Below are 27,722 nucleotides of genomic sequence, written 5' to 3' on the forward strand. Positions count from 1 at the left end.
AGTACCTTACTCGGCAAGCAGTCACAAAACGAAATGGGATTACTTTCAGAAATAGAAACTACTCAATGTAAGGGTGACAGAAATGGGGCCTTAATGAAGAACATGTTGATTCCAACAGTGACAGGCTCAAAAATAAAATTATGGATCCTACATGGAAGGTAACACATTATTTTAGTACATGAACCTATAGCTATAAAATAATCCTGCTTTGTAAAAGCGTTCAGAAAAAATAAAGATTGCACCAACTCACCTTCATTGTTTTTAGCGAAGTTTAGTTTGACAAGAGATTTGGCATCTAGTTTCTAAGGGATACAATAAAATATGGAAAAATTAATCACTGCTAACACTGACCTCAGAAATAAAATAATACCATGGCATTAATGAAGCTTGTTATTATTACACTGACTGCATCATCGTCAATAATAAACTGCCTGTTATATTATCACAGTAACTCTGGAAATGAAAGAGGATAGAGCCAATCCCCAGAAATCATATTTAGGGAACTTGAGAACAGGGAAACACATTACAGTATTGTAGCTTGATACAGTATTGTCCTAATACAAATGTAATAAACCTGAGATGAAATAGTTCAATTTATACTTTGCCTCAGCACAAATTAAAAAGGGGGTCAGCATGAAAAGATGAGAGGCAATAACTTGCAGCAAATACATTATATTGAAAGCTATTCTTGTTGATTAAAAGTGACAACTCTGAAAGGCATTTCTGCTGGAGAGCGTAAAGCAAGCAAACTATTTTTGTGATTACATTTATTACTATGTGACTAAAGTAACTATCGTTTATCTTTTGCTTTAACAGACTATTCGTCAGCCCACATACTAACTAGCAAAACATCAGAAGTAATGAAGAACGGTGATCTGAACTCTTGGGAAATGTATACTTTTGATCATTACGAATTTTTAATACAGCTGATACTGTAGCAAGAGTTCCATGGATTTTATGACTGAGAATTAGAGTTAAGGGGAAGATTAAGTTGGCCTACTAGAACTAATTAAATTACTTTTTTTTTTTTCTCACCTGAATAGAGAGTGCTTTGACAGGGAGTCTCTCAGGCCCTAATCCTGCAATTTGATCTTTGCAGGCAGGCCACAGCAAAGTCCTATTGAAATCAACAGGGCTCTACATGAGCATAGAGATCCTCCAGCACAGAGCCCCATTTATTTCAATAGGACAGAAGTAAGTGTTTGATAATCAGACCTTAGTGCCCAATCCTGTAGCTGAGTGCCTTCCTCTTTCAGGCGCAGCGCACCCTCAACTACCATTGACTTCAATGGCCTGAGGGCACCTCATAGAATCAGGCCCTTACAACCCTAAGAATTTAGGTAAGAATGGCTATTGGTAATGCAAGTAAAACTAAAACGGACACCTCCCGAAACTCGCAGTATCAAGCCTACCAATACAATGTATCATGATGGACCATAGGTTTGTAAGCTGAGTCAGGACCTCAGAAATAACAATAAAAAAGCTTAGTCTGAGGAACATACAGGCTGCCAGAAAAATTTAGTCACTGCCAGATTTCCTGCGAGGAGCTCCTACAACAAAGGCCTTTTAAAAGACAACTAGTCCTGCTTTCAGACAATCAATTAATCAACAAATAAAGAAGGCAGAGAGCTATATTCCTCTTTGTATCCCTAGACAGGTCTCTACTCATTACTGTTTGTAGATCTGCATAAGCTTTGTGCAAAGACTTGTTGGCTCAATTTTGATGGCACATAGTGGTTACATAAAAAGTCACACGACCACATTTTGTGTGTCTAATCAAGACTTATGTTCCTTGATCAGAAAACTACAAGATATGACAGCTGGCTCATTCTTCTATGACAGCTGGGCTTTTTTTTAAATACAAGGCTGCCTCTCAAATTGTTTTGTCAAGTCGCAGCATTAATTAGCTGCCACAAAGGTAACCATCTGCCTAGTTTACTACCAAGAGGAACAAGGGAAAAAAAATGGGAGAGAGAATGAACATGCTAGTTTGTTAGCGTTGTCTCCGGCCCAGTAATTAGAGGATGCAAGTCCAATATGGTGGTTCTTATGTTGTGGTTCTCAGGCGAGACAGACACCATCTGCAGGAAGGCGTAGTAACGGCAATGGCAAAGCACTGCATGTCCAATCTAAAGTAGGATTTCTTACTAGGAAAGAAAAATTATTGAGGAAATGGAGGGAGACAATGTAGAGCTGACAATGTAAACTGATGTGTTTGGATGGCTTTGTCCTGCCTAGAGATATTAACACAAAACATATCCACAAATGCATGCTCAACAAAACAGCCCAAATGTTAAATCTAAGGATGCACTCCTTTAGAGAGACACCACCTCCTGAAATATTGAAAAACCTCAGTTAAGATCAGTTTAAAGAAGACCTAGAAAGAGATGTAGTCTCCCTCTGCTCTCAAAAGAGGAGAGCAGGCCATCTGTGAACAAAGCAAGAAGCTGCAGCTCAAACAGAGGCAGTCCTCAGACAGAGACCCTAGCCATGATTTAGGATCCAAACTGTTGTACTCGACTGCATTTTCTGCTTCCAGCTAGAGTCGATCAGCACTAGCAAAAGTTTTAGCACATTATTTTATTAGTCAAGATGTATTATGTCCTTAGAAGCACTATCATGGCCTCAGGCTCCTATCCAGTATCCCAGGAGACAGTACTGTGCCACAGGTCACATCTTTTGGACGAGAGCGAGTAAACAATTTATTTCTAGATAAAATGGCTCATGTTGCAAGGCCTAATGTCAGCATCCAAAAATAATATGGGCCAACACCTCAGACTGATAGTATTCATAGGTAATGTGAATCTGTAATATAAAGACAAAAAGATGTGACTGACTGAACATAGCCAGCTGATCAGTATGCGCTACATTACAAAGAAATCTCAGAATCAGGAAGAGGCTAATTCACACTCATGTTATACATTAACTACACAAAAACTACATTAAAAGAATATTGTTACAGTGGGCAACTCAAGCTCTCGAAGAAGTTAGAAAATGCCAGAATTAAGTTTGCTTATTCACTGGTTCTCAGTTCCAGTCTCCTCCCTACAAGATTCTTTATCCGATTTCAGTTCCCCACTCCATCTACTGGCTTCTAGTCTTCCCCCCATCTCCCTCCTACTCCTAGTTTCCTTGCCCAATCATTCCCAGTCTCCACACATGCCAACTCCCAGTTTCCCCTACCTGTCCTCACCACCCTTCAGTCGCAGTGACTGCCCCCCATACTCCTTGTCCCAATCTGCTCTAACCACTTCTGCATTCAAATCAGTAGCTTCCTCCACCACATTCCCCTGCTGGGCCCAGGCAGGCACTCAGAGCATAGAAGAGAGTGCCTCTGCTCTCAGTTGAGATGCTAGCACCCGATGTAGCCTACAGCAACCCAGACCAAAAATTTCAGAGGAAGTCTGGCTCAGCTCTGGGCTGGAGCATGTGCAGCACGGACAGAATCTTCAGGAAATTCAGCCCCTAAAATCTACAGAGTCATAGAATCATAGAATATCAGGGTTGGAAGGGACCCCAGAAGGTCATCTAGTCCAACCCCCTGGTCGAAGCAGGACCAATTCCCAGTTAAATCATCCCAGCCAGGGCTTTGTCAAGCCTGACCTTAAAAACCTCTAAGGAAGGAGATTCTACCACCTCCCTAGGTAACGCATTCCAGTATTTCACCACCCTCTTAGTGAAAAAGTTTTTCCTAATATCCAATCTAAACCTCCCCCACTGCAACTTGAGACCATTACTCCTCGTTCTGTCATCTGCTACCATTGAGAACAGTCTAGAGCCATCCTCTTTGGAACCCCCTTTCAGGTAGTTGAAAGCAGCTATCAAATCCCCCCTCATTCTTCTCTTCTGCAGGCTAAACAATCCCAGCTCCCTCAGCCTCTCCTCATAACTCATGTGTTCCAGTCCCCTAATCATTTTTGTTGCCCTTTGCTGGACTCTCTCCAATTTATCCACATCCTTCTTGAAGTGTGGGGCCCAAAACTGGACACAGTACTCCAGATGAGGCCTCACCAATGTCGAAGAGAGGGGAACGATCACGTCCTTTGATCTGCTGGCGATGCCCCTACTTATACATCCCAAAATGCCATTGGCCTTCTTGGCAACAAGGGCACACTGCTGACTCATATCCAGCTTCTCGTCCACTGTCACCCCTAGGTCCTTTTCCGCAGAACTGCTGCCTAGCCATTCGGTCCCTAGTCTGTAGCTGTGCATTGGGTTCTTCCGTCCTAAGTGCAGGACCCTGCACTTATCCTTATTGAACCTCATCAGATTTCTTTTGGCCCAATCCTCCAATCTCTACAGAGCATGTTCAAAATTGCAAAGGCTTAAAACTTGGCCAGATTTGGGTGGCTTTTCATTGGAAAGGCAAAAAGCACATGCTTGACACAAAGGCCACCCTCTGGCAAACGTCAAGTCCCTGCTCCAAAGCCTAGGGGCAGTACAGCTGTCCAAAGAAAAAGTCACCAGAATTTTTATTTATTTATTTATTTTAAATAAGGGCAAAAACAACATTTTCTCCTAATTTCTTGGATACAGCTGAGCCCATTTTGGCTGAAGCCCCTATAAAATGAAATTCAGCCTGAGGCAAATACCTGGCAGGGAACATTTCAACCCAAATGATTAAAGTTTGGGAAAGTTATAAACAACTGTAAAAAAGGGTCTTGTAATGGGAAGTGTTGGGCAACCTTAACAGGCAGTGCTACCGCCTCGCCTATATTTGTGCGTATGTGTAAGGACACACAGGGTATGTTTACATTGCACAGTAAACCTGGGAGTGAGTGACCCATGCCTGCAAACCTGCTCTTTCGAAGCTTGAGCTTGGGTGTCCACAACACATTGCTATGCCTCATACCTTTGAGGATGTGTCCTCAGTGCACTACAGATACAAGTCAGGCATGGTTGGTTCTGGGGGAGTATCCCAGGGTTCTTAGCACCCTTGCTAGCCATAGATGCTCTAGAGCATTATTCATAGCATACTGAGGGAGTCTGCCCATCCAGTGGCCGTTGACCAGACGTGCTCTTAGCTTGCCAAGACACCCAGTGGATCTGCGCACTCCCTGCAAATGGAGTCTGCGACACGGATCTAGCATGGGGCTGCTCCGCGGGGTCAGGGTCTGGGGTCCAGGCTGCCACCCAGCACCATGGGGTCGGGATCCGGGTTGCCACCCAGCTGCCCACCCAAGTCCAGGGTGGGGGCTGCCGCCCGACCCAGGGCTCCACTGATGGCCCCACTCTATGGAGGGGTCTTTGGGTGGGAGGCGCTGGGCATAGAGGTCTGTGGGGGGGTGCTGTGGTTCTCAACCTGTGGCCCAGGTAACACGTTCTGGGCCGCATAGGCAGCCCCCAATGATCAGTAGGTTGAGAACCACTGCTCTAGCACCAGCGGAAGACTCTTTCCCACCACACACAAACACAATTCTCACTCTCTCTCAACGAAAGCAATACAAGAGTTCAGACGGGTGCGTCCGTCCGTCCGAGTACACAGGAACCAACTGGGATTAACATTTAGGGTCTGTTAATCATTGTTAGCACAGAGAGAGTTTAACCTTTCTCAAAAGTATAGAAATCAGCTTTTTTTTTTATGCCTAAAGTGTACACAGTGCTTGGCCTCTCCTTCACCCCAAGTACTCTATGTACAAGTGGTGTATGATCCCTTAAAACGTGGGGCCAGTGCAATGCAACAATATGAGAAACCCAGAACAAAGTTGTGTGCTTGGCATTTCACCGACCAGTCTAGCGGAGCTCAGACATTTCAGAGGTTATGTCTACTCAGCATTCTGGACTGAGCAGGAGCAAGCCTCCCAGCCCAGTTGACAAATTCAGCCTAGCAGGGCTTGTGCTAATGCTCTAGAAGTAGCTGAAGAGAGAGTGCTTTGAAGTTGCTGCTTGGGCTGGAGCTCGGGCTCTGAAGCCCATCCGCATCCTCAGGCTTCAGAACCCAAGCTCCAGTTCAAACTACAGCTTCAAAGTGCTGCCTACATAGCTATTGTTAGAGGGCTAATGCAAGCCCCACTAGCCCAAGTCTGTCAACCCAGGCTCAGAGGCTCACTCCCAAATGCTGTGTAGACATACCTTAAGGGTACACCTACACTGCAATAAAAGACCAGCTGCGCAGTGGCAGCTGGCCCAGGTCAGCTGACTCGGACTCGCAGGGCTTGGGCTGCAGGGCAAAACGTTGCAGTGTAGATGTTCGGGCTAGGGCTGGAGCCCAAGCCCTGAACCCTCCCCATGAGCCTGAGCACCTACACTGCAATTCTCAGCCCCACAGCACAAGCCCTGCGAGCTTTGAGTTAATTGCCCCAGGCTCTGAAACTTGGTACCAGGAGTTTGTTATTGCAATGTAGATGTACCCTAAGAGGCATCACACACAGGCTCAGGTGACAATGACTTTGCACTCAAGTGTTGCCTGCTGTCTGAGCCATGAGGCAACTTCCTGTTACCCACAGGAGGCATTTGTACTAACTGTTTAGATTTAGAAGGTGGGGAGGAGACAAGGCTGTAAACAGACATATATAGGAGGGCTGGGGTTATGTAGTAGGCAAAACACCAGTTTTTGTTTTCAAAAGTCTATTAACTAATCATCTCCTTTTCCCTCTGCATGTAGCAAAGACCAGGCTCGTTACACAAAGCAGGCTTTTCAAACCTCAGAGCCTGAAAGCTCTAAGGGTTGCTGGACGAGGGCCCAATGCAGGCATAGTCCCCATTGCCTAAAAGGGGGTTCTGGCCTGAGAAAGTGTTTGCAGGATCAGGTCCTCCGTTTATAAACTCTGAGCAAGGAAAAGTTATGGAGGGGAAGTCCAGCCAGAAAGGCAGTATTTCCAGTATGTTGGCTTTTTAAAGATCTGCATGTGTCTCACTGAAAATTATGAAAGGAAATTCTTTTTAGACATAATTCGGATCCCATAGCATATTTTCTGCATTTTTAATTCTTAATCTTTATTTTATTTGAAAACAGTATAGTCTGTTCTAAGGGTTAAATATGCTCCTGTTATACTTATTCAGCACCAAAAGTCAAAGCCTCCTATTTTCGATAGCACAATTTGTTGCTGTGGAAATGATCATTATGCCACAGGCAGAGGACTTAGACTTCAGATGGAGAAGCTGTAGCAACAGCAGATGAGCTCTTAAAGGGGGGAAAATACTTGTTTTTCATGCATATATTATCAGGAATAAAGCACAAGAGAGAACTGAAGCGCAAAATATATGGTGGAGGAGCAAAACTGTTTCTAAAACTAATATTCTTCAAAGATTACTGTCAAGTCTCAGTAACTGTTCAATGAAAATAGAATTCAGGAAAGAAAAAACAAAGTTTAATAAAAAGGCACAATCTGTTTGAAATTTTAAATTTATCACCAAATCTCGCATCCAAGATTAAATTTATGCCATAAATATTTTCCCAGGCAGAAATAAAAGCTAGTATTCTTTTAAGGATACTTTTATGTACTAGTACTGGAAAGCAGGGTTAAAACACAATATCAGCTGTTAAACAACGAGGATTGGAAAAACTATTTGAGCTTTCCCCTCAGCAGATTCCCTCCCTTTTTGAGACACACTTCCAACAAAGCCAGTCAGGCTACTTTTGGCCATGACCTACTTTCTAGCAAGCATTAACAAGCCCCACCACAGACTTCTCTCTAGTCTGTCAGCTGATACAATCCATTCCTCCTGGGATGTGGAAGGGAAGCTTTTGGATGAAGCATGCTGATTGTTTAAAATTAAAATCACCCTTTGTCACTGATGCGTGTGACTCATGAAGATATAACCTATAATCCCTGCACATCAATTAGTTACACACTCTGAATCCCTTTGGTCCATGTCAACATGTTCTTCATTCCCCTGTTAAAGACTTGTTGCTAATAAGATTTTGACTCTGTTGGATACATACCAGTCTGAAAAACAATCAAAACAGACTCATTTTGTTCTTCAACCTCTCATGGATAGTGATGGTGGGGAGCAGCAAGGGTTTTACTTACTAAATGCAGAGCTTTCCAGATTCCTTAACTGAGTTAATGTTAAAAAATGTTAGTCACCTAGTAATCAGAAGCTCTACCTAATAGCCTATGGCAGGCAGGGACAAGAACAGGGAGTGATGCCATCATGGATAAAAATCTCTGCAAATTCAACTATGATGGCAAGATCAATGAAGAGTCAGAAGCATCAGACCCTGAACTGGTCAGCCACAGACAAATCCTGTAGCATAATGGACAAGGCGCAGTAGTGAAGAGACTTTGGCCCTGCTGTATGCTGAGAACCACCAAAATGGGATACTAGAGATGGGAAAAAAAGCAGGTACAAAAGATAAAAATGGATGTGTGTCTTACGTACCCATTGCTGAATTTCTGCCTGCATCTATACTTTCACTTCAGGTTCTTTTAGAAATCACAAACCTATTGTTCTTAGTTTCCCATCTTTGAACTTCGAGAACCAACCGCACCACTTTTCCAGTCACTGGACATTCAAGAAAAATGCAGATGACGTTGCTTGGCTGTTTCAGTTTTAATTGCAGAGCAGCAGGCATATTGAGTACTACTTAACATTTTTAAGTGAATTTAATGCTGGTGAAAGGTGCCACACTGACAGCCTTGGAGACAAAGTCTTTAGTGAGTGCATGCAACAGATACGCTGTGGGAAATAGAGGTGCAAGCCAAACCCCAGTTAAGATTTACCAGTATGCCTCAATGCTGCCTTGGAGGTACCTGGTCTAGGGGTGAGAAGATAGTTCAGTCTCCAGATCCATTCCAGCTACAGCTACTCAGCTGAGACTCCTAGCATGACTGCCAGCCGTGATGGTATTTTATCACATGGACAATTGTCCATTCAGAGCTAGACTAATACCATCAATTCATTCCACAGGTCAAACAGCAGCTTTTAGTTGATAATGACTTTCATTCACTACAAAGTAGATCCAGACTTGGGCTGATAGCTTGGAAGTGAAAAGGGGCATCTCTCATTAGCCACTTCCAGGCCATCATGTCCCAACAGTAAATATTTAATTAAACTGACACTCCACATTAGTCAGAGTCCTGCCTTTAGGATTGCAGAGATTTGCTTGATGATATAAGCTTGACTCGCAGAATCTGGCAAAAGCACTGCCATAACAAAGGAAATGTTAATAAAAGATGTATGGAAAGAGAATGAACAGTACAGTAGAACCTCAGAGTTACGAACACCTTGGGAATTGAGGTTGTTCATAACTCTGAAACGTTCGTAACTCTGAACAAAACTTTATGGTTCTTCTTTCAAAAGTTTACAAGTGACTTCCTACTGCTTTGAAACTTTACTACGCAGAAGAAAAATGCTGCTTTCCCTTTTTTTTTTTAGTAATTTACATTTAACACAGTAATGTACTGCGTTTGCTTTTTTTTTTGGTCTCTGCTGCCGCCTGATTGCATACTTCAGGTTCCAAACGAGGTGTGTGGTTGACTGGTCAGTTCGCAACTGTGGTATTCATAACTCTGAGGTTCTACTGTACAATACAAAATATTAGACCTGCAATTTTAATGCAGTAACCATAGCCAAATCCAACACAGTTTATGGAAAATACAGAAACACAGAAGTACTGAAAAGCCATAAGTCTCAAATTTTGTCTGGACAGGAGAAGATCTGTAGGGAGCCTCATACTGAATCTCATCTAAGGCTACAACGTTTCATGGCTTCCAAGTGTCACAAACACAAAAATGCATCTAATGTACCCCATCTTCCACCAAAACAAGAAGTGGGGGGGGGAGAAGATCATCTGTTCAGTCTGTAAAATCTAAATGCAAATACTTATTTACTCTAGGAGAAATAATGCATTAGGAATAACAGGATACATTTATGAGTGCTTCAGAGTAGCAGCCGTGTTAGTCTGTATTCGCAAAAAGAAAAGGAGTACTAGTGGCACCTTAGAGACAGACCAATTTATTTGAGCATAAGCTTTCGTGAGCTACTATAGCTCACAAAAGCTTATGCTCAAATAAATTGGTCTGTCTCTAAGGTGCCACTAGTACTCCTTTTCTATTTATGAGTGCGTGTCCAGAGCTAGTCTACTGAATAGCAAAACTACCGGTCATTCCCCAGATCCAGAGGACCAGGAAGGTACAGCAGCTTAATCGGCACCTTGCTGTGCTTTTTTAATTAGCCTTCCTGTTCACTGTAAATTTAAATAATAAAGTGTTTTTCAGAGTTTTACCTTTTGGCTGCATCACAAGGAACCAAATATGACTTTTTAAAATAGATACACTCAGGCAAGCTACAGGTGTGTCACCACCTGTAATATATACACCTAGAGAAGGAAAAACAACCTACAGGTAACTGATCCATGTCCATTACGAGAAGTGAGAGTGGGGAGGAAGGAGGGCAGGGAGAGAAAAAACTATATATATATTTAAAAAAAAACAAAAACAAAAAAAAATGACAATTTTCCAGATAAGGACACAGCCCACTAACCCTGGTAACCAAGTTATCTTATCACTGTCACCTTCATTCCCTCCATCCTCCTGCTCCTTATATTAATTTTCTTTGACCATAACTCATTATGGCATGTCGAATTTAGATTGTTCTCTGGGCAGAATCTATGTCTGAACATGTTTCTGTGGGGTACCTGGCAAACATATGAGCAGTAGCCAAATAAAATATTAATAGTTTTACTGTACACAAAAAGATGATCTTTTGACACAACTTTAAGAAGAGTAAATAACGGGATGCTGAAAGGAATGCTCAAACCCTTTCATGTTAATACCTGCAAATCTTTTAAACTATGCCTTCAACTGCAGCAGTGAATTCCCCAGAAGCCAAGGTAAGGGGCTGACACGGTATTCAACACATCCATTCAAAGTGTGCATGTCGCATCTTTTTTTGTTTATTTAAAGTACAGAGAATGATATATGAGGAAAGATTAACAGGGATTCAGTGCAAAAAAGTTGTTATAGTTTTTAATACCTTTGCTCAACCATGAGAAGTTGCAAATCACTATTTCTAACACTATCACAAATAGTGATAAACATACTATCTTTCCCAAACCTGTAGAGCAGTTCTGTGTAGCTCAAAAGCTTGTCTCTTTCACCAAAAGAAGTTGGCCCAATAAAAGATATTACCTCTCCATCTTCTCATCTACAACTGGAACTGTCTTATTTTGTGTTTGTATAGCACCTAGAGCAATGCGGGTCCCCCAGACACTACCACAATACAAACAACAAATATTTAACTGTCAATCTTGCAGTACCTACCCTTTGGGATTTTTTTTTTTTTTTTTTTAAACAGAGATGTTCAATTTTTAAGCAATTTCTATTAGTTCTGTTTTAACACTGAAGTCTCAAGGCATTTTGTGGCAGTTCAGTTAAGTCTCTTACTGGTATCTTATATGCCACAAACATCAGATATTCAGGGATCAAGACAACCAGAGGCAGGATTAATTCATCCAAAATAATTCCTTAACAGTTGAAGATTTCCTTGTACATGTTGATCCTTGTTGATGCTTTTCCAGTGCCACATTTCAGCTCAGTTCTTGTTTCCCCTGAAGTTGTGATACATGGTGTGCGTTACAAAAGGACTAAGAATAAAATGGGATAGCATGCTTTGTGGGGACCGCCTGCGGTTTCAATGAACATAGCAGGGGTCCCAACACTCTTCCGAGAAGATGTGCATGGACATGCTAGCAAAACAAAAGCTGGGCCTTTTGCAACAAAATTAATGTTTAGATTAACATTTAGATTGTTGACTGAGATCTACTAATTTCTGAAGCAAATGAGGCAATAAGGAAAATGTGGTCCAAGCACTACATATTAAATAGTTTATCTTGCTGAAAAGGGCTTCATATGAAACTTGGCACACAGAATAGGCACAAGTTCCTGCAGGTTCATCCTCAAGATATTTGATCCAGAGGCCTCTTACCCTCTCCAATTGTAAACATACCTGGAGAGATCTATTCACAGCTCTGTACAGAAAAAAAACAAACCCACTCTCTCCTGAAACACTGCTGCAAACATAGGCCATGGGAATATAGTCACCAGCGTTACCAGAAGGCATTCTCCCTGGCTTATTCTTATCTACGAAAGCATCTCCGCTTCCGGAAATACCAGAAGGGCGAGTTACTGAGAGAAATCAGACAGTTTGGCAATCGTGTCCCAACAGGCACTGGGTAGTATCTTTAAGCAGTCCCAGTACATAATTTTGAACCTTCTTTCCTATCCTACACAGACCATGTAGCCAAACAGATATGCTTATGATCATTCTCCTTTTCTCACTTTTTCTGAAGTATGTGAAAGCCACAGCGTGGCCACATCATACCCAAACCAAATCTCTTTAGGTTAGCTTCCACTAACACAGCTTCCTCATGAAAGGTAATTGTTCTCTACTTTGTATTAAGTTATTCTACACACAGAGAACCTGTGTATTTTTCTTCACTGAATCTTGTATTAGAACTAAAACAGTCAAAGAAACTCCCTTGCGCCAAGTTTCCAAAGACCCTACTTGGCAAGTTTACCAAAAAAGTAAAAAGGTACACATAGTGTGACATTTCCACCTGCAAAATATTTGAAGACTCAATCGAAAGTTGCACAAGTCACAAACAAAGCCATTCATTTTGGATTCTAGGGCCACAAATGCCCCATCCTCTTCATCAGCATAGATCCTTGAAAAGCGTCCTCCAGAGAAGACCTGAATTTCAGATTATACCTTTGGCTGGGCTTCAGACAGATGAAACCTGAAGCTACCATACTACTGAGAAGTGATCATCCATTTTCAGGTACCCATAGAGAAAGTATTCCATTGCTAGTGGAAGTTCCTGCTCTCCCACAGGCTGTCAGGGGACATTTTTGATCATTTGGATTTCAAGGCCTATACTCCAGGTCTTAAGCAAAAAAAGATCCATACTGGGAGGAATGGGCAGCACTGCTGAATTTATCTTGCTAAAGAACAGTATCTGATCAGTGTGATTATATTCCCTAATGATTAGGGGATCCTGGCACAGCAGAAACAGAAAACTAATGTGGAGACAGCCTATGTGCAAGAGGTTCCAAAGGCTCTCCATCTGATAATATTTTCCTTATTACACCATTCACAAAGACTAAGATGAAAAAGCAAAATCATCTTTCATTTAACCAGCAAGGGTACTTGTCATCTTCAGACTCAGGCAAGACATCCATACCATCCAACCTATTAAAAAAGGCTGAATGTCCCTTTAATTTTGATTATCCTTGTCTTATTGTCTAACACCGAGTTCAAAGAGAAATGAATGTGGTCCATGCAGCTTATCTATCATAGCTCATTTCTGAAAGATTTGGTCCAATGTTGATTTGAAAGGCAAATGTGGAATCTAACTTCTAGTGAGTTGTAAAAACTGTCACAGATTTGCTGAAGATCTGGCAGCCATTCCTTCAATACATCAATACACCCTCCTCACAGTTTTTACACCATGTGGTTTCTTTTACCATAATACTGTAAAACAAGAAGGCAAGAAGAGCCCTATGATATGAGTCAATGCCTAAATCATTTATGATCTAATTTCTTGACTTGGTCTTGTCAATTTTTTCCATTTCTTTTTCTATGTTCTCAAAATAAACAGATTTTAAAAAGCATTGAGATGTTTAAGGAAGTTTCACCTTCGTTCTAACTTTTGCATCTTTTTCCAGCAGGATTTCTCCTATTTCAACAGCCAAAAAAAATTTTTTTTAAAAAAGCAATAAGTATTTTTTTTAAACAGAGTGCAGTGAATACATCTGCAGACAATGAAGTCAACCTTTTTCATATTGTTTCAATTAACCTGACAAACCAGCCTCTCACATTTAGTGCAAAAGATAATTTCTCTGGGATGGATTGAATTTTAATTACTTGAGCAAAAAAACCCAAAATCTGTTTCCATAATAGCCAGAACTAAGGCTTTGTCTACTTTTGTCGGTCAGGGGTGTGGAAAAAAAACCACCCATGACTGACATAAGTTTCACTCACAAAAGTGCCAGTGTGGACAGTGCTATGTCGGTGGGAGACATGCTACTGCCGCTCGTTGGAGGTGGTTTAATTATGCCGACAAGAGAGCTCTCTCCCGTCAGTACAGACCAGCTACACAGGAAACCTTACACGTGGCACAGTGGTGCCGCTGTAAGGTCTGTAGCGTAGACATAGCCTAACAAGACAGAAGCAATATCCATTAGCATTTGGAAGAACTATTAAGCCCTTGATAATGGGCAAAGATCTAATTTGTAAAGGGTCTGAGAAACCAGGGGCGGATTAGGGTTTTGTGAAGCCCCTGGGCCAGAGCAAGTGGGGACCCCTCCCCACCCCTTCTGCCTGCAGTGTGTTTCCCCTCACCCATGATGCTCCTGCAAGGGAAATGGGGTTGGGGCACGGGGGCTTGCCCCACTCCGGTTGGAGCGCAAGGCGGGCAGGTGGAGCCTGGCAAGCCCCCGTGCCTCGACCCTGCTCCCCGACTAGAGTGCCAGGCGGGCAGGCAGAGCAGGGCAAGCCCCCGTGCCCTGACCCTGCTCCCCAGCATGAGTGCCCGTCATGCGGAGCAGGTCAAGGTGCAGGGTTGCCCATTTTTCCAGGGCTCCCCAGTTGGCCGGGGCCCCAGACATGGGCCCCACTGACCCAGTGCCTAATCCGCCATTGTAAGAAGTAAATATGAATGAGGGTTTTTTTAAATATATAAATGAATTAAATCAGCTGCAACACTCACTTTTTAATTAGAGGCTAAAAGGTACTTTGGAAAGTTTTTTCGTGTTAGTTTCACCAGAAATTCATGCTGCTTTGAAAACAATTGATCATCATCAGGAAATGAACAGAGATGGTTCTGCTGGGAACAATTTTTATCCCATTCATGCCCACGGTACAAGTTTCAAAGAAATTAAAGTGCTGAATGTAACAAAGCCATGGCATCCCCCACCAACTCCAAGACTGCACACCACCTGCTCAGCCAGGCATCACATTACTATGTGCACATTGTTCAGCTTTTCTTTCAAACAATGGATTAAAAAGGTACATTGTCAAGGCTCACAGACTTAAAATTGGACCCACCAGCAGTGTTATGATTGAGGAGGCACTAATTGTACTCTCTCTGCAGTCCCACTCTTCTGAGACGGGGCATTGAAGCGTACCACAATCACCTTCTCGATACACTTTTATGAGAGCAGAGCTGACAGGCACAGTGGGAGAAAGCAAGCGTCTGTCTTCCTAGAGAACCCCCTATACCCAGGATTTTTTGTATGGATGCTGAGTCTCTCAGGTTAATATTAGCCACTTACTGGAGACATTTCAATCCCTCACCCCACCTATTTATTTTAAGTAAAATATTCTCAAGAGAGTGAGAGACTTAAAAACATCCATCCTTTTAAGCTACGTGAGACTTTTGGCAGACAGAACTAAGAAGTTTATTTTGAATGAGAAAGGTCATTTTCCTACAAGGCAGGGTGGGCAGGGGGATTCTCAGCCTTTACCCCTCGGCAACCCCATAGCCAACCACCCTTTTCCCCTCCAGTGACTCGACTCCTGCAACTGTTCCTCTTTAGTTGTATGCCCCAGAATCCTTTGTGTTGCTTCATGGAGCTCTTAAGAGGCAGGGCAATAATTGAGGGATCAGGACTTGTCTAAATTAGGGAAACAAGGGCGGTATTTCAATTGAATTAGCTCAACCAAACTAGCTTAACTCAACTAAAACCTCCACTTAATGCAGTGGTCCCCAAACTGGGGTCCGCAGAGGAACATTTGAGGGTTGCAGCAGGGTCTGGGCCAGCCTTCGGGAGAGCAGAGAGCAGGCTCCAGGCCAGGCCTGCTCTGGCCCCGCTCACAGGCTCCCATCCTGGCCATTGCTCTGCACCTGGCTGCAACCCCGGTTTCTGGCCCCACCTCCAGCCACAGCCCCAGGCTCCCAGCCCAGCCATGGCTCCAGCCACAGCCCTCTTAACCCTATCTGCATCCCCCGGGAGCCACAGCCCTGCTGCCAACCACAGCTCCTGGAGTGTGCAGAAAGGGGGAGGGGCAGCACGATATGAAAATTTTGGGGACCACAGACTGAATGCCTACACAGTTTAACATCTTTAGCTGCATTTTAGCAAGTCGAGTTACAGTTTGGCTATAGGCACTCTGATCGGAGTACAGCACAGCCAGCTAACTTGCCTTCAGATGTGCTTGCCTGTTATCTTAACAAGCCATCTTTCCTGAAATGTGCCGCCCAGAACTGGACACAATACTCCAGTTGAAGCCTAATCAGCCCAGAGTAGAACGGAAGAATTACTTCTTGTGTCTTGCTTACAACACTCCTGCTAATATATCCCAGAATAATGTGGGACTGTCATACAGAACTGTGTCAAAAGTCTTGCTATAATCAAGATATATCACACTTTCAGAATGGAGAGAGCTAAATAGCAGCGTTCCCCGGGAGTCTGTACTGGGACCAGTACTATTCAACATATTCATAAATGATCTGGAAAAAGGGGTAAACAGGGAGGTGGGAAAATTTGCAGATGATACTGAACTACTCAAGATAGTTAAGTCCAAAGCAAACTGCGAAGAGCTACAAAGGGATCTCACAAAACTGAGTGACTGGGCAATTAAATGGCAGATGAAATTCAATGTTGATACATGCAAAGTAATGCACACTGGAAAACATAATCCCAACTATACATATAAAATGATGTATTTTAAATTTAAATTTTAAATTAGCTGTTACCACTCAAGAGAGAGATCTGGAGTTGTGGATTAGTGTCTGAAAACATCCACTCAATATGCAGCGGCATTATCATTAACGGATTGATAAGAAAGAAAAATATCATACTGCCACTATACAAACCCATAGCACACCAACATCTTCAATACTGTGTGCAGATGTAGTCGCCCCATCTCAAAAAAAGATATATTGGAATTGGAAAAGGTTCAGAAAAAAGCAACAAAAATGATTAGGGGTATGGAACAGCTTCCCTTTGAGGAGAGATTAATAAGACTGGGACTTTTCAGCTTGGAAAAGAGACGACTAAGGGGACATATGATAGAGGTCTATAAAATCATGACTGGTGTGGAGAAAGTAAATAAAGTATTATTTACTCCTTCTCATAACACAAGAACTAAATTAATTAGACAGCAGGTTTAACACAAACAAAAGGAAGTATTTCTTCACACAAACACAGTCAACCTGTGGAACTCTTTGCCAGAGGATGTTGTGAAGGACAAGACAACAACAGGGTTAAAAAAAGAATTAGATAAATTCATGGAGGATAAATCCATCAATGGCTATTAGCCAGGATAGGCAGGGATGGTGTCCCTAGCCTCTGTTTGCTAGAAGCTGGGAATGGGCAACAGGGGATGGATCACTTGATGATTCCCTGTTCTGTTCATTCCCTCTAGGGCACTTGGCATTAGCCACTGTCAGAAGCCAGGATACTGGGCTAGATGGACCTCTGATCTGACCCAGTATGACTGTTCTTATGTTCACTGCTCCCCCTCCCCACCCCCAACTAGACCAGTAACACTCTCAACGAAGGAAATTAGGTTGGTTTGGCATGATTTGTTCTTAAATCCACGCCAGCTATTATTTAGAACCCTATTATCATCTAAAAGCGGCAAAGAGTCCTGTGGCACCTTATAGACTAATAGACTTATTGAAGCATAAGCTTTCATGGGTGACATGCATCCGACGAAGTGGGTATTCACCCACGAAAGCTTATGCTCCAATACGTCTGTTAGTCTATAAGGTGCCACAGGACTCTTTGCCACTTTTACAGATCCAGACTAACACGGCTACCCCTCTGATACTATTATCCTCTAGTCAGTGGTTTTCAACCTGTGATCCGCAGACCCCTGGGGGTTCAGAGACATTATCTAAAGGATCCGTGAAAGGCTGTTACTGCCATAGAACAGTGGTTTTCAACCTGTAGTCCATGGACCTCTGAGGATCCACAAATTATGTCTGAGATTTCCAATGGGGTCCGCACCTCCTTTTGAAATTTTTTAGAGGTCCACAAATATAGAGAGGTTGAAAACCACTGCTCTAGGTACTTGCAAACTGATTAATAATTTGTTCCAGATTCTTTCTGGATGTCAAAGTTAGGCTGACTGGTCTAGAATCCCCGGAGTCCTCTTTGTTCCCCTTTTTACTGATAGGTATTATGTTTGCCTTTTTTCAGCTCCCTGGGACTTCACTCATTCTCCATGAGTTCTTAAAGATAATTGCTAATGTTCCAAGATTGCTCCAGTTAAATAAGTACTCTATAGTGCATCTCATCAGGCCCTCATGACTTGAATACTTCTAAGTTCTCTAAATATTCTTTAACCTGTTCTCTCTCTGTTTTGGCAGCTCTCCTTCCTCATAAAGTAGAGGACCTATACTTTCCTTCATTTTTCTCTTCCTCCTAATGTATTTATAGAACCTCTTCTTATTGCCTTAATATCCCTTGTGCCTTAGCTGTTCTGATTTTTGTCTTTACATGCTTATGCTATTTTTTTGTAATCATCCTTAGTAACTGTGGATTTCATTTGAATTTTGGCTTCCTCGGACAAAGGGATGCCTCCATGCAATTTTTGTATTCACATATCTATACTGGTTTAGAACAATGGCTCTCAAACTTTTTTTTACTGGTGACACCTTTCGCATAGCAAGCCTCTCAGTGCAACCCCCCATTATAAATTAAAAACACTTTTATATATTTAAACACCATTATAAATGCTGGAGGCAAAGCGGGATTTGGGGTGGAGGTTGACAGCTCGCAATCCCCCCATGTAATAACCTCACGACCCCCAGAGGGGTCCCAACCCCCAGTCTGAGAACCCCTAGTTTAGAAGCAGATAGATAAAGGAGTAGCAAAAAACTTGTGCTTAGATTAGCCCTAGGAAACAGATACCAGAGATTAAAATATTTTCATTGTTTAAAAATAAATTAGATGCTTTATTGTGCCCTAGCAGATCACCTCTTCATTCATTTCTGTGAAGTGTGCTAAAACTTACAACACCCCCACACTGGTAAGTATTAGTTTTCCCATAATTAAAGTGGAGATAATGAAGCACACAGATCTCAGACACTTGTGAGATGGGGGAGGCAAGTGACTTGCCCAAGGTTACAGAGCAAGTCTCTAGTAGAGACGCAGGAACCCAACTCACAGGTCACAGTAGTGCACTCTCCTCACAAAAGGCAGAATATTAGTGAACTGGAGTGTAACAAATTAATATTGGAAAAGCGCCCCCATTTTTCTTCTTTGCACTATTTAATTGTGTTAAATGAATTCATCCCATTTTTAAGATATTCCTCAACTCAGAATTGTCTCCCCTGAAACTCCTTTGCCACAATATACACATTTCTAGCAGAATTCAGCTCCATTATCTGTTCATATTTGACATTCTATTAGACCAGATATAATCTGAACAACTTCATACTTAGAAACAGGTACATCAGATCCCAGCTGGCTGACTTGTGTGGGCACACTGGGCACTGCTGTCATATGCCAGTTACGTAAAACATCCTGTCAAGCACACAACTCTTTGTGAGCCCAAGATGTCAAAGTGCTGATTTCAGTACAAGGAATGAGATTACCATAGTTTTTCTACTTATTCTGTGTTGGATGGGACTTCAGCAGAGACATTGCTTGGGGAACTGTCTTGGGAAGGCAGGCCAGGAGGCAAGACAGCCAAAAACACCCGACAGGTTGTGGCTCAGCTGCAGGAGATGCTTAGTCTGGTTCCAAAATTATAACCATAGTAACATCAGTGTTTTAGATCACAACATCCCAAGTAAGGAAATATGAGATTACCTTTTGGAGCAGCTCCTGGGCAACCAAAGAGGAAGTCAGAAAGGTCAACACAGATTTGTTTCTTCTGTGTGGACATTGGCATCCACACTGTACCTCCCAGGGATGTTCAAAAACAAGGAGGAATTAAAGTATGAGGAAGCAGAGGAAGGGCGGCGGGTATAAAGAAAAATGCTTTTATAAACCATACGTAAAAATAACTGTGACCACGGCACATTTGTAAGTTCCTTCAGAAGAGGAAGGAAGTGGTTGGTGTGCTGGCCTGGGACTTGGGAGACCCAGGTTCAATTCCCTACTGCCCACATAATCCCTGCTTGACTTTTGGAAAGTCACTTAGTCTCCCTCTGCCTCAGTACACATGTGTAAAACGGGAATAGCAGCCCTGGGCTGTGATGTGGATAAATAAAATTAAAACTGTGAGGCGCTCAGATACTACATTGATGATGGGGGGGGAGGGGGGTGGGGTGTCATAAGAGTACCTAAGAGTTTGATAGCCAGATAAAACTTAGTGCCTATAGTTAACACTATGAAAAGTGGCTGTCCAGCACCTCTAAAATGCCTAGCTAGTAGTGAGCCATAACAACTGGAGGGTAAACTATACAAGATTCCAGCACTGTTTTTAAACTTCACTACAGAAAAAGGGAACATGATTTATTCAGAGCCATGTCACCACCTTCTCATTGGACCGGATTTTCTTCCAGCAAGTCCACACAAGGTAACTTTGTTGTCCGGATTATGAAACCACCATTGCAGTTAACCTTCCTTAATTTATTTCTTTAAATAAGTCTGGAGATGCAAATATCTGCATAAATCACCAACTCATCACAGAAAAGTTTCTTTCTGCCTTCAGCTCCAAGCAAATAGCATGAGGAACAGAACATGGCAAAACAATTATGGATTAAGAAGGCGGCACTAAAATCATGATCTGGCTGCACAAACTCAAGGCTTTAAATCCTCTCCCCAGCACAGGTTTCCTCCTCCTGCCTCCCAAAACTATCCACCTCCACATAGTACAGAAGATGCCCTTCCAGGAAACCCAAACTCAATGTCTCCCAATTCTCTTCAGTCCCAATCTTCACCCCATTGATACTAGGCTAGGCTCACCACAGGTGCAATGACAAGGAATGACATTTTTCTTTCTTTCTCCTGTCTATGGATTCAGCAATCAGGGAACAGGAATGTCTTCATTTTTTTCTGCAGTGGTGTATGTAACTTCTTCCTTCAGAGGATACGGCCCTCCAGACAGGGTTTCTCTCTTCCCCGCCAACCTTCAGAGGTTGGGTTCTCCACAGAGAGCGATTACGGGAGGAAGGGGATTACTACTTAGGAGAGGTAGGAGGGCAGTCAGGTTGGCGTATCTGAGCCTCAGAAGTTTGGAAACCTGAGTCATGGCTCACAGACAGACTGAGTGCTCTCAGAGATCACTAAGAACATTTTGCACAGGCCTCACTAGTTCTTTAAAGTAGAGTCTTCATCAGCTGAAATTACAACACAGGCCTGTTCCTGAGACAAGAGTCAGCATGTCAGAACACCATGTTCATTATGGCCATGGTCCACCACGGAACAGGGCTTATTGAATTAACATAGTAAGATGGAACAACCTTGCTACAGGACCACTTCATGTTCTACTGAAAAGCAGGGAAACTTCCCTGGGTCTGGCTTGCACACCACGCATCAAAAGAAAAGGGGCTTCTCTGAGACAATACGACCATACCTAAGTCTCTATTATTCCCTCTTGTTTTGTGTTTGCACAAAGCATTTTTAAACACAATGCTCTGCGTGGTTTTAAATACGAATAGGTGTCTTAAAGGTAATCTGACTATCTGGGAACAATAGATCTATCTGGCTTTGAACAACTTTCCAAAAGCCTTTAGCTGATCTGTGGTGTTGTAAGTGCTTACAGACTGGGCAGAGTGGATGAAAAGGCCATCGTTCCCTCTTTTCCTACTGACCAAAAGAAGAGCTTTGATCATTTCTCCAACACACTAACACCCTTGCAGGTTTGCTACCAGCCTGCATAATACTGAAGAGAATATTTGCTCTAGAAGAGTCTGCTCATGTTTAGAGTTTGGAATGTTGTATGCAACTTAAGCATCTCCTCTCATCTGCCTGCTGGGGAAGTCTGTAATCGAAGAGGACACCGGAGACATTTCAAAAAGCAATCTCTTTCCACAGCACACTGAAATCAAAGCAGTCTAGTGACAATTCTGTGTAATGACTGCCATCTTGTGCTCAAAGAACAAACTGCAATTACTCTAGAGAGCATATTGCAAGGAAAGACTCCTTCACAGACCATAATTAAAGGAACAGTTGTGATCAGTAGGCCTGAAATCTGATCTGTTTTTGTTTTGCTTATATCTGTTTGCAAAGTCTTTAACTATTTGTCTTTTATTCCCCCAAATAAATATTTTAATGTTGTTGTTTTTTAAAAAGAACAGCAAAAGAAAAATCAATGGCAGCAGCATAACACCAGCAATAATGCTTCACAAGTATATGGTACTTCACATGTCCAAAGTGCTGTACAAACTCACCATTCATATGCAATCCTACAACAACAAAACTAGCATACATTTAGAATGAAGGAAAGAATACCAAAGCACATTTCAGTTTAAGCTTTAATCTTCCATGGGGTTATTATAAACAGCGAGATGGAAGAAAAGATTTGAAAATTCACAGCAGATATTTTAAAAAGGATATTGTTACGATAACATGTAACAGCATTATGAGCAGCAAAACCTTTGGAGTTATTAGCACAGGTTAAGATCACTCATTTTTGACTGAAAAGAGCCATTAACCAAAGTTCCGTTCTGCTACCCTCTCACAAGCAGACCTTCTAATCCAATCAGAGCCTTTTCTAGAACCCTAATTATTGCTCTGACTAATCAGGCTTGAGGGCATCAATGATAGTGGAAGTAAGGTCAGTTTACTCATGCATATAGACTCACTGAAAGTTCAAGATGCAATGCAGGAATAAGACAAGCAGGATTCAGCCCAAGGGTTTAAGTTCCAGAGAACTAAACATCCCATTGTCAGCCTCCTCCACTACAAATTGTGGGGAATTTTTCATGCTTGCCTCTCCCCTCCTACCCTCCAAGCACGGATCAGGCACAGACTACATTCCACAGGGAAAGCAATTAGGACTATGAGAGCATTGTGGATATTAGCATTCAGTCAGAAAGATTTCCCATTTATTGGTTAAAACAAACATGTCCTGGTAAATCTCTATTTTAGTTTCAACACTTGCCCTATAAATAGCCATTTAAAAGCCCACAGAACCCATTTATGGAACAAAGAGACAAAAGTGTCTCTCTTCACAAATCAAGAAAGAGCTATAAGCAAGTAAAACAACATGTATTTTATTAATAAAACCATTACTACCTACCTCCCCTGTGATTGGGTTGGTCCCAAACTTCTTTATCCAAGGAACAATACTCCTGAAAAGAAAGGAGATAAGACAGGAAGTCATACACAGAATTAGGAACCCACGTTCATTGTTAAAGACCTGTTTTATCATCTCCAACTGGTTATGAAAGCCCAACTACAGAAGTATTTGAAAGAGGCAAGCAGCACCAAGTGGCCTTTTATCACTGATAACCTTTTGCAAAGCTGCAGTACAGTATGAGCACACCCACTCCTCCCATGACAAAGTGATATTTTACATACCCTACAAAAATGTTATTTGCCCTAATTGAGTAGGCAAAGCTGATGCACACTCCACAGCAAAATTTTCCCCCACTGTATTTATGGATGGCTCATCTTATTAGATAAACAAAACAAACAATGTCCCCTTCTGACTTTTAAAAATGAAAGACAAAGGCATTTTTTTAATCTGCAGGTCTTGGTTTTCGCTGACTGCCTGCTGCGGTTTAACAGTGGTGAGTACATCTCCAGAGAGGAAGAAATGAAACCCAATGTAAGTGAGCTGAGAGGGAAACGAAGGCATTTTAGTGTTTATATGACTTCTCTTCCCAATGCACATAGTAAGCACAGTTACCCCAAGTGCTGCTGCATGATGAATTTTTCATGTACTATAAATCTCTAAGTCCCTCCGCACCTAAGTTCCCCTGCCATGCTTTCAAACTGGTAGGAACACAAAAGGCTATGGACCATCATGCAATAACCTCTGCCAAGAAGCACAGTTAAAAGCACGCTGCTCCAGCACAGAAACACTGTGCATTTACAGCTACAGCTGTAGCCTTCTACATATAGCTATGATTTTGAGAAACAGAACCATTTGAGAAGTGAGACAGACTTGGACTGGAAATCTAAGCACCAGAGGGAGAGACAGGAACTTGTGAGTTCTAATCCCAGTTCTGACACAGATTCCAGTCACGACCTTGAGCAAGTCACTTAGCCTATACAAAAACTAAAACAAACAAAATAAAAATGGAAGTGAATGACTTACAGCAAATCAAAGACTGTTCCATCTGGTGTGCAAACTGGATATTCGAATGGTTGCAGAGATAAACTAGGAAAAAGTACACATTTATTTCAGATTTATCAAAGCACCTAGAAAGTCACAATACTAAACTAGCAAATATCATTAGCTTCTATCTGAGCCCTAAGAGCAGGTCTGCATCAGTGAAGATAAAGTGAACCTTGCAACTTACATCTATGTGGAACTTGCTAATACTGCATCTTGATTTCTTTCATTCTAGCATCTGTGTTTCATCAGCAAGAAATAAATTCTAAGCACAAAGAACTAAGATGTGAAAGGTCCTTGCAACTTAATCGTTGGCTCTAAGTGATGCAGGACAGATCAAGGATATAAAACACAGTGAAGGGGAACAATTTGAGCATCAAGTCTAGAACTGTATAAGTATTAACTTATTTGAACTTTGCATGTTAATTCTTTGCAAATTTTACAGTTTATATATTCCTTTTGAACTTTACAGTTATTACATACAACCTCTAAGACACTGGGCTTCTTGGAGTGAAAACATACATTTCAATCCTTGCTGAAATTTTGTTGGTCTTACTTTAAGGAATGATAGTTACTTTCCTGATGTCTGTCTGCTCTATCTACCACTACAGGAAACATGATCTGGTTAAGGACTCAAGACAAAAAAGATTTTTTTTATATCTTACCTGCAGTGATCAAAAGATAAACGTCTAAAATTTGCTTGTGGAATATCTGTTTACAAAAACAAAAAGCAAAATAACTTTAATAAATCCAGAGTATTTTGGGCAGTAAAAGTGCTTCTGATACTTATGATTAATCCTTAGCGATATATATTTGGAAATTACTGGTTTTGATATGTCAAGTAGTAATTTGCTCCTGACAAAGACAAATAGTCTAAATCTTGTGAAACAGTAACAAAAATCAAAACTTCACAAACCAGTGCAGTGCAAACCCCAAGTCTGCTCCACAAATGAAACTGGAAGATTTAGGAAAAGGCAAGTTTTTAAAGTAGTTGAGATATTCCTTGGCCGGTTGCCCCCTTCCCCAAATTTTTGTGGTTTTACAACCACATTATCCTTTTTTTTAATCTCTTCCTTCTCTCTCTTTAAAACCACACTGACAACAGGGGAAGCTGACCAAATATAAAGGGGAAAAGTGAAACTGACAATACACAAAGAGCTGTCAAATGTACCATGTAAATAAGTTAGGGAAGGGTACTCCCAGCATGAAGGGAAGTCTGAAAGAAGGGGTGGAGATGCCTATGGGAAAAACAAACAAATGAGGTCTAAACTGACATCAGAGGCTTGGACGCTTGGAAGGGGTGGGGGAAAGAATGGGTGAGACCAGGTAAGAGATATAACGCACAGCCCTGAAGGCAAAGACAGGGAGTTTAGGTTTGATGGACAACATAATGTGATACTACGAAAGACACTCAAAGGAGAAGCTGGGGATGACATGGTTGCAACGATAGCATTTTGGATTTGTTGACAAGGTTAGCATTAGAGACCTGAAAGGAGATGACAAGTATAGGTGGAAGATGCTCAGGATGTGGAAAAGCGATTTAGTTATAGGGAGAGAAAAGGGTGAGGTTTTCAAATTCTGTGGAAGAAAAGGTGACAGGGTTTGGCCGAAGCCTAACTGTGAGGGAAGAAAGAGGGTGGAGTCAAATATAACATCCAGGCTACAGGTATCAGGACCCCACTGCGACTACAACAGGGGTTCTCAAACTGGGGGACGGGACCCATCAGGGGGTCATGAAGTTATTACTTCGGGGGTCGCAAGCTGTCAGCCTCATCCCAAACCCCACTTTGCCTCCAGCATTTATAATGGTGTTAAATATGTAAAGAAGTGTTTTTAATTTAAAATGGGGGGTCTCACACAGAGGCTTGCTATGTGAAAGGGGTCACCAGTACAAAAGTTTGAGAACCACTGGACTACAAGGATGATGGAGTTGCTAACTGAGAAGGCAGGAACTGGAGTGGGTTTGGGAGGAGTTCCAATGTGGCCATGCTGAGATTGAGATGGCAATGACCTATCCAGGATGGCACCTCACAGCGACAGTGGGAAGTGCAAGCCTGAGGAAACGGATACAAGCCCAGAGTGGAGAAGGATATCTGAAAGTCATTGACATAGAAGTGATAAGTAAACTCATGTACAGTAAACACATGCGGTAACCAGGGGACAGGACGTAGAGAAAGAAGAAAAGAGGGCTAGAATGGCACCTTGAAAGTCTCCAACAAAAGAAGAGAGTAAACAGAGAAAAAGAGGCACTGAATGCATAGTTGGAAAGGTAGATCAAGATCCAATAGAGGATACAACCAAGAAAGGCAAGGAAGATAGGACATGATGAAGGAGAGACCAGCCAACAAGATCAAAGGCAGCAGAAAGGAGAAGGGGGGAGCATGGCAAGTAGGCCTTGAAACTTAGCCAAGAGAAGGTCATTCACAACTTTGATGATAGCACAATAAGGAAGTATGGGGTAGGAGACATCAGCACTAAAGTGTGAACATACACATAAAATACAGAAACAGTCAAAAGAATTAATGTAGAAAGAAAACACAGCAGCTTTAAACCATTTACCTGATTTCTTTCCTCCATAAAAATGTGTGTATTCTGCACATGTTATGTACCTAAAGAGTAAAGAGGGGACGTGTTAATGCTTAATATATTGCACTACAACACTAACTATATTTGGCAGAAATTGATGACTTTTCAAACTTAAAAAGTTATATTAATAAGTGATGTTAAACATTCTTAGTTACCTGACTTCTTCACACCTTCACCCAATATTAACCAACTCTGATATTAGGTGTCACACCTTGGTCTTCCTAATACCCAGAACAGGGCCTTTGGGCAATACCACAATAATAAGAAAACAATACTGTGCTGTCACCATATTCTGTCAGAGGTAGTGACATCCATGTTATAACACGATTTTTTTTTTTATTGTCACCATGGATGGGAAAACATAATTCCACAATCACATCAGGGAGCTGTGCTTTAAGCCTGGGAGCTAAAGGACCAAGGCTGACCCACAGCTCCCTAATACAGCTGTTTCATATTTTCCCAGCCAAACTTTTTTTTTTTTAAATTGTGTAACACAGATATCCCAACCCATAACCAAGCTGTGATCTTACACACAGTACTTGTAAAGCAGACAAGTTTTGTCCTACCTAGCCGCTTCTGAACCTGGGAGAGTAAAGGATTGTCTACATGGGGCATACAGCAAAAAGAATCCAAATTAACTAAAAGGTGTGAATTTGAAGTGGATTAGTTAAACCAGGGGTTCTCAAACTGGGGGTCACGAGATTATTACATGGGGGGGTCGTTCAGCCTCCACCCCAAACCCTGCTTTGCCTCCAGTATTTATAATGGTGCTAAATATATTAAAAAGTGTTTTTAATTTATAAGGAGGATTGAACTCAGAGGCTTGCTATGTGAAAGGGGTCACCAGTACAAAAGTTTGAGAACCACGGAGTTAAATCATTTAAATACCTGTGTGGAGACGGCTATTGAGAATTAAAGCGGCCTTAATTCAGTTTATCTTTATTCACTTTGTAAGTGAACTAAACTAAACCAAATTAAGGCCACTCTAATTCTGACTAAATTAAGGT

At 41.9% G+C, this 27,722-nt stretch overlaps 1 protein-coding gene across 7 annotated transcripts in view; it reads right to left on the minus strand.

Moving 5' to 3' along the window:
• The window catches only part of PPIL2 (peptidylprolyl isomerase like 2), a 116,033-nt gene that overhangs the window by 86,862 nt on the left and 1,449 nt on the right, over positions 1–27,722 (minus strand). For 6 of the 7 annotated variants that reach the window (XR_012155048.2, XM_073312715.2, XM_073312716.2 and 3 more), the window contains exons 2-6: positions 26,689–26,738; positions 24,795–24,840; positions 24,112–24,174; positions 23,089–23,140; positions 251–302 (exon numbers count right to left, since the gene is read on the minus strand). Coding sequence is in view for 6 of the 7 variants with exons in the window: in XM_073312715.2 (XP_073168816.1) it covers positions 251–302; positions 23,089–23,140; positions 24,112–24,174; positions 24,795–24,840; positions 26,689–26,738 (263 nt within the window). In the remaining variant the exon portion in view is untranslated. The remainder of the gene's footprint in view (positions 1–250; positions 303–23,088; positions 23,141–24,111; positions 24,175–24,794; positions 24,841–26,688; positions 26,739–27,722) is intronic. The other variant, XM_073312717.2, reaches the window with a different exon arrangement.

Source organism: Lepidochelys kempii, chromosome 15 (assembly GCF_965140285.1).
Source record: "Lepidochelys kempii isolate rLepKem1 chromosome 15, rLepKem1.hap1, whole genome shotgun sequence".
In the NCBI taxonomy this organism is placed as follows: domain Eukaryota; kingdom Metazoa; phylum Chordata; order Testudines; family Cheloniidae; genus Lepidochelys; species Lepidochelys kempii.